The 18360-nt window shown below is 37.5% G+C and overlaps 1 protein-coding gene across 1 annotated transcript in view; it reads left to right on the top strand.

The window, feature by feature from the left end:
- ttc27 (tetratricopeptide repeat domain 27) overlaps positions 1-18360 on the top strand; it is a 274814-nt gene that overhangs the window by 200150 nt on the left and 56304 nt on the right. The window contains exon 13 of the mRNA XM_051919199.1: positions 12942-13169. Coding sequence (XP_051775159.1) covers positions 12942-13169 — 228 coding nt within the window. The remainder of the gene's footprint in view (positions 1-12941; positions 13170-18360) is intronic.

Raw genomic sequence — 18360 nt, 5'->3', positions numbered from 1 at the left:
CTTTTCATTTCTGGTACATGCTTCCTCAGTTGGTTTGCCCAGTTGATTTCATACAAGGGACGCTATTGGCAGATGGCTGAGAAGCTAGATTGCTTACTTTTCTCTCTCTCTTGCGCTGACTATCTGTGATCCTGACGTATGGGGATTGAGTAGGGGGGCTGTTCGCACACCTAGACGATAGGGACGCTCGTCTAAAAATGCTGAAAGATTATCTTCACGTTGCTATTTTTTGTGCAGCTTCCTGAAACGACATGCTGCACAGTGCTTCGCATACTTAAAAGCTCGAAGGGCACGTATTGATTTTTGACTGAGAAACAAACTCTCTCTCTCTCTCTCTCTCTCTCTCTCTCTCTCCTCCTGACGGAGGGGGTGTGAGCTGCCGCCTTCAACAGCTTTGTGCCGCAGTGCTTCGCATACTTAAAAGCCAAACCGCACCATTGATTTGTTTGCTATAGATTGTTTTCTCTATCTATGTGACATTCTGTGCTCCTGACACGCACTCCTTTGAAGAGGAAGATATGTTTGCATTCTTTTAATTGTGAGACAGAACTGTCATCTCTGTCTTGTCATGGAGCACAGTTTAAACTTTTGAAAAAGAGACAAATGTTTGTTTGCAGTGTTTGAATAACGTTCCTGTCTCTCTACAACCTCCTGTGTTTCTGCGCAAATCTGTGACCCAAGCATGACAATATAAAAATAACCATATAAACATATGGTTTCTACTTCGCGGATTTTCTTATTTCGCGGGTGGCTCTGGAACGCAACTCCCGCGATGGAGGAGGGAGTACTGTATAAGCCGGACTTATGTATAAGCCGATATTCTATTTTTTCATTTTCACAACTTTTTTCCTTAGATAAGCCGCGGCTTATAGACAAGAACTTAGGGTACTTTGTTTCTGTTTAACACTAGAATTACCAGAGCCTACGAAAAAACTCGTAAATCCGTCCCACCTTAAATCACGTCTTAGATCCGTTTGCACCTCTCCGCCAGAGTCCTTTGTCATCTAAATGTGCTGATAAACAAAAGCTACTAGCAGCCAGCTATTCCATCCCCCCACCGACTTAGAACAAATTTCTCCTAGTTCATGGCTTGCCTTGATTTGATTTTCTGGGATTGAAGTGGAGTTTTAGAGTGGAAATAATATAGTGTTATTTGGAATACATGCATTTCATGTGTGTTCCGTTTCTATAGTAGTCTGTGCAAGCACATTTTTAAAACAGAAACGTTTTTCATATTCTAATAGTAAATGACAAAATGTAGGATAAACTATATAACGTATGAAGCCTGAAGTCCATATATCAAAGAAACACTTTCACAAAAGGTACAAATAAGAGAACACGTGCGCTTTTATTCGAAAATATAACTGCACAAAAAAAAAAGCCGCGTTAGCATGCCACATTGACATTCTTACTACAACCACCGCGGTGGCGTAATGGTATCAGCTCCTGACTGGGGATCAGAGGGTGGCGAGTTCGATCCTGCATGGCTCCACTTCGAGAAATGAACTGCTCTTATTCTTACAATTTTAGAATAACAACATAAATTTGATTTCAGTCTGTAACTGCCGGTGTAACTTATGATACTGGTAAAGGTTAGCTTTTTTTTTTTTTAAATTCACTTTTCATTCTCGCAGTCGCATTCAGAATCAATCCATACAACCCCATCTGACATAAAGACGCGCTATAGATCTGCAGTGTACCACGATGCATACTACCACCCCCCAAAAAAAGGGTTCTGACACACAAACGCTGGCGAAGCTGCCTTCTTCGTATCTCACCGTCACTTGAAATCAGCAGTTCTTAGCATTGCACCACGCAAGCTGTCATATCAACCACCAACTGTAACTTGCTTTCTTTATTCTTCGGTTATAGTCTTGAATAAAAGTACACTTTTATTTATGTGAAAACAGCTGTGTCAGATGGGGTTGTATGGATTGATAAGCAGCTAAGAACTGCTGATTTCAAGTGACGGTGAGATACGGAGAAGGCAGCTTCGCCAGCGTTTGTGTGTCAGAACCCTTTGGGGGTGGGGGGGGGCGGTAGTATGCATCGTGGTACACTGCAGACCTATAGCGCGTCTTTATGTCAGATGGGGTTGTATGGATTGATTCTGAATGCGACTGCGAGAATGAAAAGTGAATTTAAAAAAAAAAAAAAAAAAGCTAACCTTTACCAGTATCATAAGTTACACCGGCAGTTACAGACTGAAATCAAATTTATGTTGTTATTCTAAAATTGTAAGAATAAGAGCAGTTCATTTCTCGAAGTGGAGCCGTGCGGGATCGAACTCGCCACCCTCTGATCCCCAGTCAGGAGCTGATACCATTACGCCACCGCGGCGGTTGTAGTAAGAATGTCAATGTGGCATGCTAACGCTGCTTTTTTTTTTGTGCAGTTATATTTTCGAATAAAAGCGCACGTGTTCTCTTATTTGTACCTTTTGTGAAAGTGTTTCTTTGATATATGGACTTCAGGCTTCATACGTTATATAGTTTATGCCTACATTTTGTCATTTACTATTAGAATATGAAAAACGTTTCTGTTTTAAAAATGTGCTTGCACAGACTACTATAGAAACGGAACACACATGAAATGCGTGTATTCCAAATAACACTGTATTATTTCCACTCTAAAACTCCACTTCAATCCCAGAAAATCAAATCAAGGCAAGCCATGAGCTAGGAGAAATTCGTTCTAAGTCGGTGGGGGGATGGAATAGCTGGCTGCTAGTAGCTTTTGTTTATCAGCACATTTAGATGACAAAGGACTCTGGCGGAGAGGTGCAAACGGATCTAAGACGTGATTTAAGATGGGACGGATTTACGAGTTTTTTCGTAGGCTCTGGTAATTCTAGTGTTAAAAAGATTATTTTAATGAAAAAGATTACAAAATGTATGTTGAAGCTTGTTTATTTTGCTGTGCTTTGATTTATAAATGTATAATAAGAAGTTCATGTTTTAGGTTCCCAAATGATCCCATTTACTTCCTTTAACACTGAACGTTTCTTTTGAAGAAAATGTCCTATTTTTAATCACAGTATGAATTGTATTGTGTGTTAAGTGTATTGTCTTAGGCCTATTGTGTACATGTGTACCACTTTCGCCTTCTCACACTTGATGGTACCTGATCTCAGGGACTGCAAATTCACTGTCTTCTCTATTTTTTCTAATATTCTTTTGTTTTATACATTGTATAGTTACAAATAACAAGAAAAGGATCATTTCAGGGGTATTAAACAAGGCAAATCTTTTTATGTGTATACACATCTTAAAGTATTCTGGACTAGTGGGTAATGTGAAAGGCTTAAAGTCAGTTTAGTGTTAGGTGTAGAGCTGTAGGGAATCACCCACGGGTGCTGCTTGTTCCTGTCGACATTTATCTCTACATTGTAGTTATTTATTCATAACAGAAGATGGAACAAAGCAATCACTTGCGGCCCTCCTACTAGTGTAAAATCTAAAAGAGTAATCCAGTCGGATTAGGAGGCTATTGAATGCAGATGCGTAGTGTTTGTGACACCCCCTCACTTTGCCATGCTTCATTGCAGAACGGTTAGATGATAAAACGTGTATTTCCTGTTATCCCAGGCTGTTGAATTTTCGTATATTAAGTGCATGATGAATCTCTGCGGAGAGAGAACAGAGCGACAATAATGGAAAGACTCTGATTTGTGTTTTCTCTGTGGCTTAGCTGCAGGGCTTTTGTTTGTACAGGTGTTGGCTTACCAGTATGCTCCATTATTTTGTTGGATTTACAATATTTGTGAAAGGAACAGAGCTCAGCTGGTATACCAGAACGAGCCTTTTTTTCCTTTACTACACAATACACCATTGATTTTTAATAACAAGGGATGTGTGCTGTGCCTTTCAGATAAAAATCAAATGCTGGATTTCATGCTCAACTCAAAGGTGTTTGGCAGAATCACACAAGACTATTTAAAGCAGATCTGACAGCAAATTGGAAGTCATGTAAAGTTTAGAGAATGGCTTTGGAAAAGAAATATTTGATAAATAAATTAATAAATAAATGACTAGCCAAGATGCCTTTTCCAGTGTTGCCACACAGGTAAAAAAAACTTCCTGCCATTCACCCTGCTTCACAAACAGGGAAACTGTGCCAGCTGTAAAGCAAAGTGTTTCAGTTGTTTGTGACTATAATGCCTTTTAAACACTCTAGAATTAGCAAGTGTGGAGTATGAACAGAAAATGCACATTGCGTTTTAACCTAAATGCACTGATGGTTTCAAAGATCTTCTGCAGTTTCTTAATATTCCAGGGGTCTCCCCCTGCCTGGTTTAGTAAAAGCTGCATTGACTGGCCTTGTTAGTCTTTCTTAATATGAGTAGAAAGTACAGAAGTTTATTGAATGCATTTTCAGTTACACGGTGTCCTTATTTTATGGAAGTAACAAAGATCGGATTTATTTGTGTTGATACCTTTTTACAAATATGTAAGTAGGGTTCATACAATTTTACATTTCCAAGTGACACATTTATTTGAAACTAAAACATTATTGGTTTTGTGTTTCACTCTCTGCTTAGTTGTACATCATTTTGTCTAAAATTCTTACAGATAATAACTGAAGGTTATGGTAAGATTATGCTTTATACAAGTAGAACTATTATATTGCATACTACAGTGTGATCACTACCAATTGGAACTTTTTTGTAAATATTTTAAAAATAATGACATTAATGTTCCTATCATTTATGTAATCTCATGTTTCTCATACTAACATGTTTGACTTAGGAATTTTAAATGCATAACCTTCTGTATCGGACAAGTCTCAGCTTCTCTTTCCTTTGTTTTACAAGGAGTAACCACGCATTGACAAACTCACTATATGGGTGGATTTAAGAATGTTTTGTACCCCATTGATGTGAATATTCACTTTTCTGTAGTGAAGCATTAAACTTTCTTTTTGCTTTAATTTCCATTATTTGTACTGACTAATTTGATCGCAGAAGAAATTGGTGCACAGAAGAATACATCTAGTGATGGCAAACTGTGTTTATGTAGGTAGATGAACTTCTTTCAGTAAGCATTAAAATAAAATCAAAAGTCCGCTTTTTTTCCCCCTCCTGTCCCTGGATGACTCAATTGTACCTGTGGCTTACAACTGCAGAGCCCTCAGTTCAAATTCCTGGGCCTACATGGAGTTTCCGCGTTCTTCCTGTGTTTGAGTAGCTTTTCTCTGGGCTGTCTCTTGAATTTCAGTGGTGTTCAAATCTATTGCCAAGTGTACATAGTCCAATGAATTAGTTACTTGCACAGTCTGCAGGAGTTCAAGGCCAAAAGACTGGCCAGCAACCACTGGGCATTCTACTTAGAATTAAAGTCCTTACAGTAAGTAGTTCCTTATTATTTTTAAAATTTTGTCCTGGAGAATTTGGTGCAGTTGGTTTCATAGATAGCAGGAGTATCCACTCTCATTTGAACTTCACAGACGGTTGGGCAGTACTTTGGTCAAGTGGTGGTGGCACAGCTAGAAAATTTGAGATAAATAATGACTGCAGGACCATGATGTATTTATGCATATATAAACTGGGGATATAGGGGGCAGGCACTCCAAAATATAGGATCATGCAAGATTATTGAAAGTTTTATATACAATTACTAATATGCTAAAATCACTTCTGAGGGGCACGGGTAACCAATGTAATGACACGAACAGTGGTGAGATGTGCTCAGACTTTGTTTTCCTGGTTAAGATTCTTGCTACGGCATTCTGCGTTAGCTGCAACCAATTAATGTCTTTCTTAGGTAATCCTGTTAGGAGTACATTGCACTAATCTAGTCAACTAAAAATGAATACACCTACAATTTCATGCAATAAATGCAACTCCTACATCAGCATGTTATACAGCCATTGCATGTGGACTCCACTATGCACATCTGTACACTAGTGAGCATAGACAGAGACATCCCAGAGTTATTCAGGCATCTGAATAAGTAAAGTTATTTAGAAACAACATTTCTTAAAACTCAGTTCCTGGGAATTGAGGCTTTTCACCCTCTTCTGAGTGTATAAAATTGTTAATGGATCCAGGGAGTCCAGAGAAATCTCTGTTCATGCAGGTCTAAATTGAAAACTGATACCTAACGCCATCTATCCTTCAGATGACACTGCATTCAAAAAAGACACATTTTGTATGTTGTTCTTTTATTGAGAATGCCACAGTTTTTAAGTGTCTTTCAAGGTATAACATCTTTTTAAAAATCCTGTCAAATTCCCTGTAGTTTTTATTAACTTTTGGTAAGGAGCTATCATAACCTTTTGTACAGGACTGAAACTTCTTTGCCTCTGTATTTAAAAATAAAGTCTTACTTTGTAAACAGCAAAAAATCAGGTTACTCTAAATCTTTGTCTGTCTGATATACGGTGGTTTCTTTCATGTCTGCCTAATATAGCACCTTTCATTTCCCTCCTTCTCTCATGTTTATCTGAGCACCTCAAGAGCCCACTGTTTTTTAATTGTAATAAATTTAAAACAGCTTTAAGACGCCCCAGTGTGAACAGCTCATTTTGATTGGAAAGCTTTTAGTGGAAGCAAGGCCACAAAAGCATTGAAGCCTTAGGACGGGCCTCCTGTATTACTGACTGGATGCTGCATCTTCATGTGCTGTCATCAGTATTTCACCAAAAGACTCGTCTGCTGAGGTGGGGCGCGGCAAGCGTGCAGACTCCCATTTGTCCACTGTTGCTGTCCTGAACATAGCAGTTTAAGGATAATAAAAGGAATCTCATTCTAATTCAGTCAAAGATGTCCTATTTTTAACATAAGGATTTTTTTCAGCATCTGCTCCTGGTTTCAAATCACTTTTGCATTTTTTCCCCCCAATGGCCGTTGCCCCCACCCTCATCCTCCTTCCAAAGTGTTTACCTAATTTCAGATTTTGAAAAGCTATTAAATACAGTGTTGTTGAAAAAAAAATGAAACTTAAATTATCTGTATATTAAAAAGGTTTTTTTTTAAACATTTCTGTAACATTTTACTTTAAGAAAACTGCAGATTTCTCCTTCAAGCATTTTATTCTCTACAAGCAATTCAAATTACTTCTAAAACATCAGAATCCACCAGAAATAATAAAGGAAGATAATTTCCTTAAAGAGTAAATCTCTTAATCTAGCCTGCCTGCTCTGCGGGTGTTTCCTAACCAGGAAATCATTTACTGCTCCTGCTGGGTGGGATTCCAATTTTCTGAAATAGAAGTGGCCACACAAGTGAAATCTGTCAGTTGGACTTTCTTGAAATCATCTTTTCTTTTCTGATTCTTTTTGCTCATGCCCCCTGTCTACACTCAGTTGTTGCTTCTTTAGCCTCATGGATAGTTTTTTACTGGTTTCGTAACTAATCCTTTACAGACAGTTTTGTAGATCCAGGGACTCCGGTTTAATGTCTGTCCAATTATTTCTGTGGAGTTTGTCAGGGTCTTCTGTTTTCTTTGAAGTCCTGTCCCTGACTTAGTGTAAATGGTTGTGTGTGTGCCTGTGTGATTGACTTCTGTCTTGGTGTTGCTGAGTAGGGCCTGGCTGTGCACAGCTCTGTATTGGTGTAAGTGTATTACAGAAGTGAATAGGTGCAATTTGTTTGATTCTTGCTATCATGAGAAAGGCTATCTGATAACAAGAATCTTGCACTAAGGTCCTCAGTAAAGTGATGCTAAATAATCCATCCTAGAAGTTTATGTTCTCAGTATACAGTCGACCCTTGATATATGACCGGCCTGACATGCGAACAACTTGATTTACGACCAACATCTTGTGTTACGACCTGAATGCGGTCACGTGTATCCACTTGCGCAATTGTAAGCAAACAGCCGAGAGCGTTTGTAAGCATCAGTCGGAGCCCAGATACATGTGTTTGTGGACGTAATTTCGGTCAGTGCAGTGATTTATATAATTTTTTTCGATAATTGCTAAGGAAGGAAGAGAAGGTAACGAAGGGAAAGAATGCAGTCACAATCGAAACGAAGAAGGAAATTGTGCGGAAATATGAGAGTGGTGTTCGTATGACTGATCTCGCTAATATGTACAGCATGTCGAAATCTACCATCTCGACAATTTTACAAAGAAAAGATTTGTATAAGGAGGCTCCTTCCAAACAATAACCACCTTCCATTTCATTCTCCTCCTCCTCCCTTCCTGCAGCCCAAAGATGTCAAATTAAATGGTGAGTACAGTATGAAATTGTTGTTTCTGGTAGGCTAGGCACTTTTTATAACTTTTTGGTTAGTACATTAGAAAAATTATTAGTGTTTTGGTAAATTATACACATTATACAACCGTTTTTTATTATGAAAAGGTTAAGTAAGTGTTTCTGTGGGAGGTTCGGAACGCATTATGGGTATTTCTATTATTTCTTATGGGAAAAATAGTCTTGACTTACAACCAACTTGAGTTACAACCAGCCCTCGCGCACGAATTGAGTTTGTAAGTCAAGGGTCCACTGTATTTGAATTTAGTGTTTAGTCAAGACCAATATGGAGGCACAGTGGTTTTAGGGACATTGATTCAGTTAGTGGCTACTGTCAGGGTGATTTTGGCTCATTGTCCGTGTCCTTCTGTGCTTTTACAGATACACCGGTCTTTTCCCATATCTTAAAAAAAGAAAGAAAAAAAAGCAAGTGTAATTTCCTGGTTGTTATTGTGCTATTTAAAGAACTGGTGGGCCATTCAGTGCTGATTTCTGCCTTGGTTCCAATGATCTTGTGTGTAGGTAGGCCCCTTCTCCCTACACTCCGTAATCGTAACATCAGTGCTGATGTTTATGAAATGTATCTCTCTTTGTACTGGCATACCATATTTAGTTTATAGAGTGTGTGTATATATTGTAAGAAATCAAAGGGAACAAGATAAAGGGTTTGGGGGATCCACCTCATATATTGTCAGAATTAGCTGCAAGGCAAAATACATTGCGTTAGGAATGAGAGTAATCTTTTCGAACCAAGTCATATATCAGACTGCAGACCAGGGGGATCATCAGGATTATATAGTGAAGATGGAGGAAGAAGTGGGTCATCAAGTGGAAGTGATGTCATCGTAGGGCAGTCTTTATGATGAAAACAGGAAGTGAAACTCTTAAATAAGAGTCCCTGCAAGGAATGAGAGAGGGTATTAATGCATATAATCAGTCCCATTCTGCGCTTCAACAATAACTAGACCCTGCTGCTGACTCCCATGCGCGCGTGTGTGACAATATATATATATATAATATATATATATATATATATATATATATATATATATATATATATATATATATATATATATATATATATAAACACTGTATATGGTCTGAGCACACACCAGAATGACTAGTAAGGAATAAAATTAAAAAGAGGCCAGTGAGGCACTATACAGGTATGTTGTGTTGGCATAAGGGAGCCCCCTCTTCCACCTTCATCCCTAAGTAGCCACACTTGACAAACTTCTGCTGAATTATTTGTTTGCTGAAAGTCCTCAGTGTTATCGTTTTAGAGATAGGACGTGGAGCATTGTTCATAATGATGCTTAGTTTTGGTTTAATTCTCTCCTTTACTATGATCTTTAGAGGGCCCAGCGTGTATCCCATAACTGAGCGTGCCCTTTTAATTAGCTTCTTGATTCAGTGGACCTCTGTTGATGTGTTGTTACCAGCCCAGCACTCCACAGCATAGAATATCACACTGGACAGGACACCACAGGCCCCTCCATCTGTATATCTTAGTTTAACCCTTAAAAGCAATGGCTGGATGATTCTGAAGGCACTGAGGAAATCAAAAAAACATAATCATCACAGTGCTGCCAGCTTTGTCCAGGTGATAATAAGCCTTGTTGAGCAGATAGGTAGCGTCCTACACTCCAGTCTTTGTAGATGTATTGGATCCAGGTGGTGTGCCACAAAAGTATTCATAACATCCAGGGCCAGCCTGGACAATAGTTACAACCTATTGCTTTTCTGCAGCTTTTCCAACAGGGTTTGATGCATAATGTTATGTTATTTTAAGGTTTTTTTTCCTTCCACTGTGTTCCCTTAAACATGCCTCCTCTCATTTAAAGTACATTGGCTTGTGTTTTTCTGCCAGTTGTGTAAAGCAGTTCACTGTATAAGGTTATATAGCTCAGTAGATTTTGCCATTTATGCTTTTTTGTGTTTAATACTGGTTTTGATCTGGATGCTTCATGAAATGAAACATGTGTAAAATCATTTATGTCTTAACACTTCTGAGAGATTTTGCTGAATAATGAGTTAAACGGTACTCTTAGTATTTAAAATATTGTTTATTGTACCTTAGATGTCTGTCACACTCAACACCTTCACACAATTGATTTCTGGTTGCATCTTAAGATCTAAGATTCATGGAGGAGATTTGTGCCAAAATTATGAATTTCTCACTTTCTGCCTGTCTGCTTTTACCTAGTGGCATATTCAAAACGTCACTGTTCAGCAGTTGTTATATAAACCTCATTAATATCACTAAGCTTTTTGATTTTTTTTTTTTAATTTTCTTTTTTGTGTCAAAGACTTTATTCTTGAGCAGGAAAATTCAAACACCTAGAGTTTGCTTTCCACTGATGAAAATTAAAGAAATGATCAAGTATTGTCATTCAAACGATTTTAAGGTATAAGTCCCCATTTTAAAAATTTAGCAGAGATTCTTTGACCCTTGTGAGAAAACCAGCTTGTGGAGTTGGCCTTAGAACAGGGGGTTTTAAACTTTTTAATCTGAGGATTTAAATAAAAAAATCGACACCATACTGGGACCCAAAAAGAGGATTATTGCCATGATGACAACAGAGCCACACATAGACAAATAGCAGTAGACATTAAAAAAAAAAAAAAAAAAGTTTTTTGTTTCCATTCAAGCATATTTCTCATATGATTATTATTAAAACACAAATATGGACACAAAATATTTAGTTAATAAAACAATAATTATTCAAAATAAGCTCCTAAGGCATATCACTACCAGGGAACAAGCTTTAGTGTATGGCATGTATCGGACGTTTTAAAAGGATAGTAACTTAGTGAATTAACTCGGTCACTTGAGTCACAGTTCTCAAATAAATTAACAATAGTTTATTTTCCTTGCCACAAACATCATTATTTTTTTAAAAATAATTCTTTTTAAATGAGCACCACAATTAACGGTACATTCTCCTTAATGACCTTACAAATTGTTTGGCATATTCCAGTTTTCATTTAGCCATTCAACAAACTAATTAAAAAAAAGTTATGCACTATTTCTATCTTATTTGGATGACAATATACATTTCTCAGTGTTCAAACAAACATGTCCTTCACATTAAAAGTACATTGAAATGTCCTACTTTAAAATAGTGTTATGAGAAGGACTTCTTCCTCACAAAAGTAAATTAAACTTGAAGGATAAGTTTGGTACTTTTCAAGTCAAAGTCGTTTCTTCACAAACATGCTATATATGCATTTGTCACACTAAATTATGTTCTAAAGTTAAGTATTTTCTGTACACTTGCCTTCACTGGTGCTTTACAGTGGAGGTTCATGGTGCACTACCTGAAAATAAAAGCCTAAATGCTTAAAGATGAAGTAGCAAAAGTTTCAGTATAAGAAAACATGCCTTCCGTGTTTCCAACACATATTTGTAACAACAAAAGGGATCTGGAAATGCTGATTTTTATCACATATTCCTGGTACTATTTTTCTCATGGTAACGATATGTTTTCTGTTCACTTGTGTGGGTTCACACATAAATACGCAAGTAAATCAAAACAAAACCAGCCACGTGGTGCTAAATGTTTGCTTTGATTTGTTTTTTTTAGAGCAAACCATGTTCCTTGGGGGGGGCATGTGGTGTAATTGTCCCCAAAAAGGACTTGTGAAAACTGTTTTTACAGATTGTGTGTAATCATAAGACACAGATCAATACTTAACTGTTTTGGACATATTTGGTAAGTTTTTACACTTTTATTTCAAGGTGATGCCCCATTAGCCTCCATTGTGAAGTGACAGTGTTGGCAATATTATTTTTTTTAATTTATAGAAAATACTTAACTTTAGGACACAATTTAGTGTGGCAAATGCATATACACCATGTTTGTGAAGAAATAAACTGTACCTGAAAGATATCAAACTTATCCTTGAATACAAAGTCTTCTTTGTATTAAAGATTTAGATTCATTGTATGCCATAACAGTGAACACAGCAAGGCCATAGAGAATGCGTTTAGTACACCACCTCATCACTCTATATACACCCCACCTTATTTACTGACTCTGTCAAACATTACGAAAATCATCCTGTTATCCATTATTGTGTTGTACTTGTTATTTTCATTTTAAGATTCCAGTGCGACTGCCATCCCATAAGCTTGTCTGCGTTATTCCCACCTCTCATCCCCTTTTTATACATATCTTTGTTGTCAGTTCTCTCAATTTGATTGTTTCACTGGTTGTAAAAGGGATGGTGGAGCCATGGGGAATATTTATTATACTGCTGTACTATGAAAGGAAAGCTCTGTGTGGCATCAATGAATTTATAAACTGTGCCCCAGATTGCATACCACCACAATAAATAATACTCTAAATAAGGTACATTTTATAACCCACCACAGAATTTGTGCTTTTACAAACTCAGTTAATTTTACTACAAAATCATGTGGTAACACATCACAAGCACATCTGTGACAACCCATAGCTTGAGAAATTCTGCCTTAGACTGCGATTACATTTGTTCATACAATATATTAAATATACAAAATTTATAAAAAAAAAAAAAAAAAAAAAAAAAAAGAAGCAATTTCAGTCCAGCTAATTGCTAAAATGTCCCAGTTTTCAATCCAGGTAGATTTTAAAGGCTGCCATGCCATTAACTTTAACTTTATTTGATTCCTTTGATTGCTATGCTCAAATAGGAATTCACACGGATGGCTGTATCAGTCCTGATGTTTATTTTTTATTATTATTATTATTTTTTATAGGCAGAAGAGATCTTGCGGCGAGAACTTGAAAAGAAAGAGACGCCTACACTGTATTGTCTTCTGGGAGATGTTCTTCGAGAGCATGAATATTATGATAAAGCTTGGGAGCTGTCCAAACACCACAGCGCTCGCTCTCAGCGCTCCAAAGGACTTCTTCATCTTCGCAGAAAGGAGTTTTCACAGTGCATAGAATGTTTTGAGCGGTCTGTGAAAATCAACACACTGCAGGTACTGAAGTCATGGTTAGTGCACATACATTTTGGAATATCGCAAGCTTTAGGGATAGTATCTGTTAAACAGTTAGTTCATTTTATTAGACTGACAATTTCTGAAAGGTCAGTATGAAGTACAACTTGATTTTCCAGCCTTCCTAATAAATTGGTTTTTGTAGCATGTAACTGGCAATTTAGCAGCCTGTTTCCCAAACTTAGACTAGAGATTAAATCAGTAGAGAATGACGCACATTTTCTATTTATTTCATAACTGGGGGTAGGGGTCATTTGTGAAAGGAGCTGCTATTCATTCATTGTGGTTAGTAACATTGGTCCCTCCATGTATCAAAAGTACATGTGACTGTGTCGAGATTTCTTCATTGCATCATCTAAACTGAAAAGTCAACGTTTTGAAGCACAACTGTTACCATGCAAGGGTGTCTGCATTTGTAGCCATTTGACACAATTAACATACCAGCAGTGGCTAAACGATGGACCTGGAGATTGAGTAGTAGAACACAAGAACATTTATCCTGCTGACTTAACTTCATGGGAAAAAAAAAAAAAAATTTTCTGTTCTGTGTAACATTACAGTGCTTACAAAACTATTAAAACCTTGCATCCTGGGTAAATTAGCATTTTAATACAAATAAAATAATAGGAATCATGTTTTGCTACTGAATGTTTTCTATTACTGCTGTTGAGCCTTGTATATTCCACCGAGGCTTTTAGTAGGATCAGATATCACAAAATATCTTGTAAAAATAACAAAACTTAGGTTTGTCCCACACTTGACCAGCTCTAAGAATGTCCATCAGTCAGGACATGCAAATTATTCTACCATACAATATGTCATCTTATAGTCATAGTGATAGTCTAAAGCAATTTTTTAAATGAGGTGTGCTGTATGTAATAATATAAAACAGTGGAATGTAACGAATAAATTGTATTTTAAAACAAACACCCATTGCCTCATCCTCCATTAAATTAGGAATTATTGATTTGCAAGCTACTACATACAAGTAGAAGTGATTGTATAAGGATCTTAAAGTTCATTAGTGTTATCAGAAGGCAGCAAGAGTATGGGAAACGGGAAAGTCTCATCCATCACAAATCAAAACTATAACAGGCTAATTCATTTAACACCCCAGAGGTCTTCCCTAATCTGCTTTAATGTTTGATGCCTTTGATCCAGACAATGAAGACATAAATAAGAGGACTCAAAGGCAGTGTTGACATGGAGCCTAGCATTCTATTAATAATAAGTTTAAGAGCTTGTTCACAATGTCCAAAACCCAGACAATGGCAGTTGCAAATTCAACTTCAATTGAAATCTCAGGGATTGTTGAAAGTGTTGATAATCCATTCAGTAAGGCTGATCTGCACCTTTCTATAATAGAAATGTTACTTTTAAAACATGCATCCATTTATAGTACGTGTGCCTCATATTCAGGTAAGGTATTATAGAGATATATGGCCCACCAGACAGTGCAATTGTGCTTCTTTGAACTGTCTTTGGCCTCAAACATCAGATTTCTGCCACTAAAAGAAATATCGCTTTATTTTGCAAAATATTGCATTATTTTGCAATAATTACTCCATTATTTCACAAAAGTATTGTGTTTTTTGTTAAAGACATTACCTCCTGCTGCTTGACAGCTATTGACTGGAGAGATTAAGTATGCGTGTAGCCTGCAATCAAGTGACAAGAGCAGAGCTGATGTTACAGGCCTACATTTAGTTTTAGTCAGGCTAAAGTTTAGGAAGTTTAGTACAGACATTTTAACTTAGAGTAATCTTAGAAATAAGCAAATACTTTATTTATACGTAGGTTTCTGAGTAGATTGCACACAACACACTCTTTTCTGATTGGCTGTGTTTAAACCCTGCAAAGGACTGTCCACCACATTTTTGCTTCGCATACTCAATACTGCTGTGATAATCACTGACTCCCTGTGATCCTAAACTGGGCAGATTAAATACACCCTCTGCACATGTAGGTTTAAATGTATACCAATAGTATCTTTTCAGCCTTGTCACTTGATTGCTTAACTTTTTCCTCACTAGCTGTTAGTAGATGGGCGGAGCACGAGTGTGCACATTGTTAATTACCAATCCCAGCAGGCAACATCTTTGTAAAATAACGCTACATATATATATATATATATATATATATATATATATATATATATATATATATATGTATGTATATGTATATATAGTACTGTGCAAACGTTTTAGGCAGGTTTGAAAAAAATGCTGTAAACAAAGAATGCCTTTAAAAATGGAAGTGTTAATCATTTATTTTCATCAATCAACAAAATGCAGTGAATGAACAAAAGAGAAATCTAAATCAAATCAATATTTGGTGTGACCACCCTTTGCCTTCAAAACAGCATCAATTCTTCTAGGTACACTTGCACACAGTTTTTGAAGGAACTCGGCTGGTAGGTTGTTCCAAACATCTTGGAGAACTAACCACAGATCTTCTGTGGATGTAGGCTTCCTCACATCCTTCTGTCTCTTCATGTAATCTCAGACACTCTCAATGATGTTGAGATCAGGGCTCTGTGGGGGCCATATCATCACTTCCAGGACTTCTTGTTCTTCTTTACGCTGAAGATAGTTCTTAATGACTTTGGCTGTATGTTTGGGGTTGTTGTCCTACTGCAGAATAAATTTGGGCCCAATCATACGCCTCCCTGATGGTATTGCATGATGGATAAGTATCTGCCTGTATTTCTCAGCATTGAGAACACCATTAATCCTGCAGAAATGCAGCCCCAAACGTTTAAGGAACCTCCACCATGCTTCACTGTTGCCTGCAGACACTCATTATTGTACCGCTTTCCAGCCCTTCGACAAACAAACTGCCTTCTGCTACAGCCAAATATTTCAAATTTTGACTCATCAGTCCAGAGCACCTGCTGCCATTTTTCTGCACCCCAGTTCCTATGTTTTTGTGCATACTTGAGTTGCTTGGCCTTGTTTCCATGTCGAAGGTATGGCTTTTTGGCTGCAACTCTTCCATGAAGACCACTTCTGGCCAGACTTCTCCAGACAGTAGATGGGTGTACCTGGGTCCCACTGGTTTCTGCCAGTTCTGAGCTGATGGCACTGCTGGACATCTTCCAATTTCGAAGGGTAATAAGCTTGATGTGTCTTTCATCTGCTGCACTAAGTTTCCTTGGCCGACCACTGCATCTACGATCCTCAACGTTGCCCATTTCTTTGTGCTTCTTCAAAAGAGATTGAACAGCACATCTTGAAACCTCAGTCTGCTTTGAAATCTTTCTCTGGGAGAGACCTTGCTGATGCAGTAGAACTACCTTGTGTCTTGTTGCTGTGCTCAATCTTGCCATGACATGAAACTGTCTTCCACAACCTCACCTTGGTAGCAGAGTTTGGCTGTTCCTCACCCAGTTTTAAGCTTCCTACACAGCTGTTTCTGTTTCAGTTTCAGTTAATGACTGTGTTTCAACCTACGTGTGACATTAATGATCATTAGCACCTGTTTGGTTGATCATACACTTGACTATAATCCTACGAAATCCCTGACTTTGTGCAGTGTACCTATAAGAATTGATGTTGGTTTGAAGGCAGAAGGTAGTAACACCAAATATTGATTTGATTTAGATTTTTCTTTTGTTCGCTAACTTTGCATTTTGTAAATTGATAACAATAAACAATCATTATTTATATTTCTGAAAGCATTCTTTGTTTACAGCATTTTTTCACACCTGCCTAAAACTTTTGCACAGTACTGTACAGTGGTGTGAAAAACTATTTGCCCCCTTCCTGATTTCTTATTCTTTTGCATGTTTGTCACACAAAATGTTTCTGATCATCAAACACATTTAACCATTAGTCAAATATAACACAAGTAAACGCAAAATGCAGTTTTTCAATGATGGTGTTTATTATTTAGGGAGAAAAAAAATCCAAACCTACATGGCCCTGTGTGAAAAAGTAATTGCCCCCTTGTTAAAAAATAACCTAACTGTGGTGTATCACACCTGAGTTCAATTTCCGTAGCCACCCCCAGGCCTGATTACTGCCACACCTGTTTCAATCAAGAAATCACTTAAATAGGAGCTGCCTGACACAGAGAAGTAGACCAAAAGCACCTCAAAAGCTAGACATCATGCCAAGATCCAAAGAAATTCAGGAACAAATGAGAACAGAAGTAATTGAGATCTATCAGTCTGGTAAAGGTTATAAAGCCATTTCTAAAGCTTTGGGACTCCAGCGAACCACAGTGAGAGCCATTATCCACAAATGGCAAAAACATGGAACAGTGGTGAACCTTCCCAGGAGTGGCCGGCCGACCAAAATTACCCCAAGAGCGCAGAGACGACTCATCCGAGAGGTCACAAAAGACCCCAGGACAACGTCTAAAGAACTGCAGGCCTCACTTGCCTCAATTAAGGTCAGTGTTCACAACTCCACCATAAGAAAGAGACTGGGCAAAAACGGCCTGCATGGCAGATTTCCAAGACGCAAACCACTGTTAAGCAAAAAGAACATTAGGGTTGCTGCTAAGGGTGGCCCAACCAGTTATTAGGTTCAGGGGGCAATTACTTTTTCACACAGGGCCATGTAGGTTTGGATTTTTTTTTCTCCCTAAATAATAAAAACCACCATTTACAAACTGCATTTTGTGTTTACTTGTGTTATATTTGACTAATGGTTAAATGTGTTTGATGATCAGAAACATTTTGTGTGACAAATATGCAAAAGAATAAGAAATCAGGAAGGGGGCAAATAGTTTTTCACACCACTGTATATTATATATAATTTTTTTTAAGTGGTGGGAATGTGCTTCTGTACTATTCCCTCACTGAATAAGTTGCATGTTTTGTAATGTGTACCCGAGGTTAATTCATGATAGAAACAAATATGACAAGTTCTATTGATGCTTTGAAGGTAGCGTCCTTTTGTTATTGGTGTCAATGAGACATTTGCAATCAACTGAAACAAATCTGCTTTGTGAGATGCTTCCCCCAGTTTCATCCTCCTTTTAATGTTCCCCAAGAGTACTACTTTGTGCTGACTTTGTCTAGTTTTTCGAGAATACTGTAAATGATAATAAGTTCTAAGACATGCAGCAAGTTTGTTCTTTTAAAATGATATCGGATTGCTTGGTACAGTATTTTAATTAGCAAGTGTAATTTTGATATGTAAACAAATTTCATAATAACTCATGT

The sequence above is a fragment of the Erpetoichthys calabaricus genome, chromosome 15 (genome assembly GCF_900747795.2).
Source record: "Erpetoichthys calabaricus chromosome 15, fErpCal1.3, whole genome shotgun sequence".
In the NCBI taxonomy this organism is placed as follows: Eukaryota; Metazoa; Chordata; class Cladistia; order Polypteriformes; family Polypteridae; genus Erpetoichthys; species Erpetoichthys calabaricus.
This window is presented reverse-complemented; position numbering and strand designations above follow the sequence as displayed.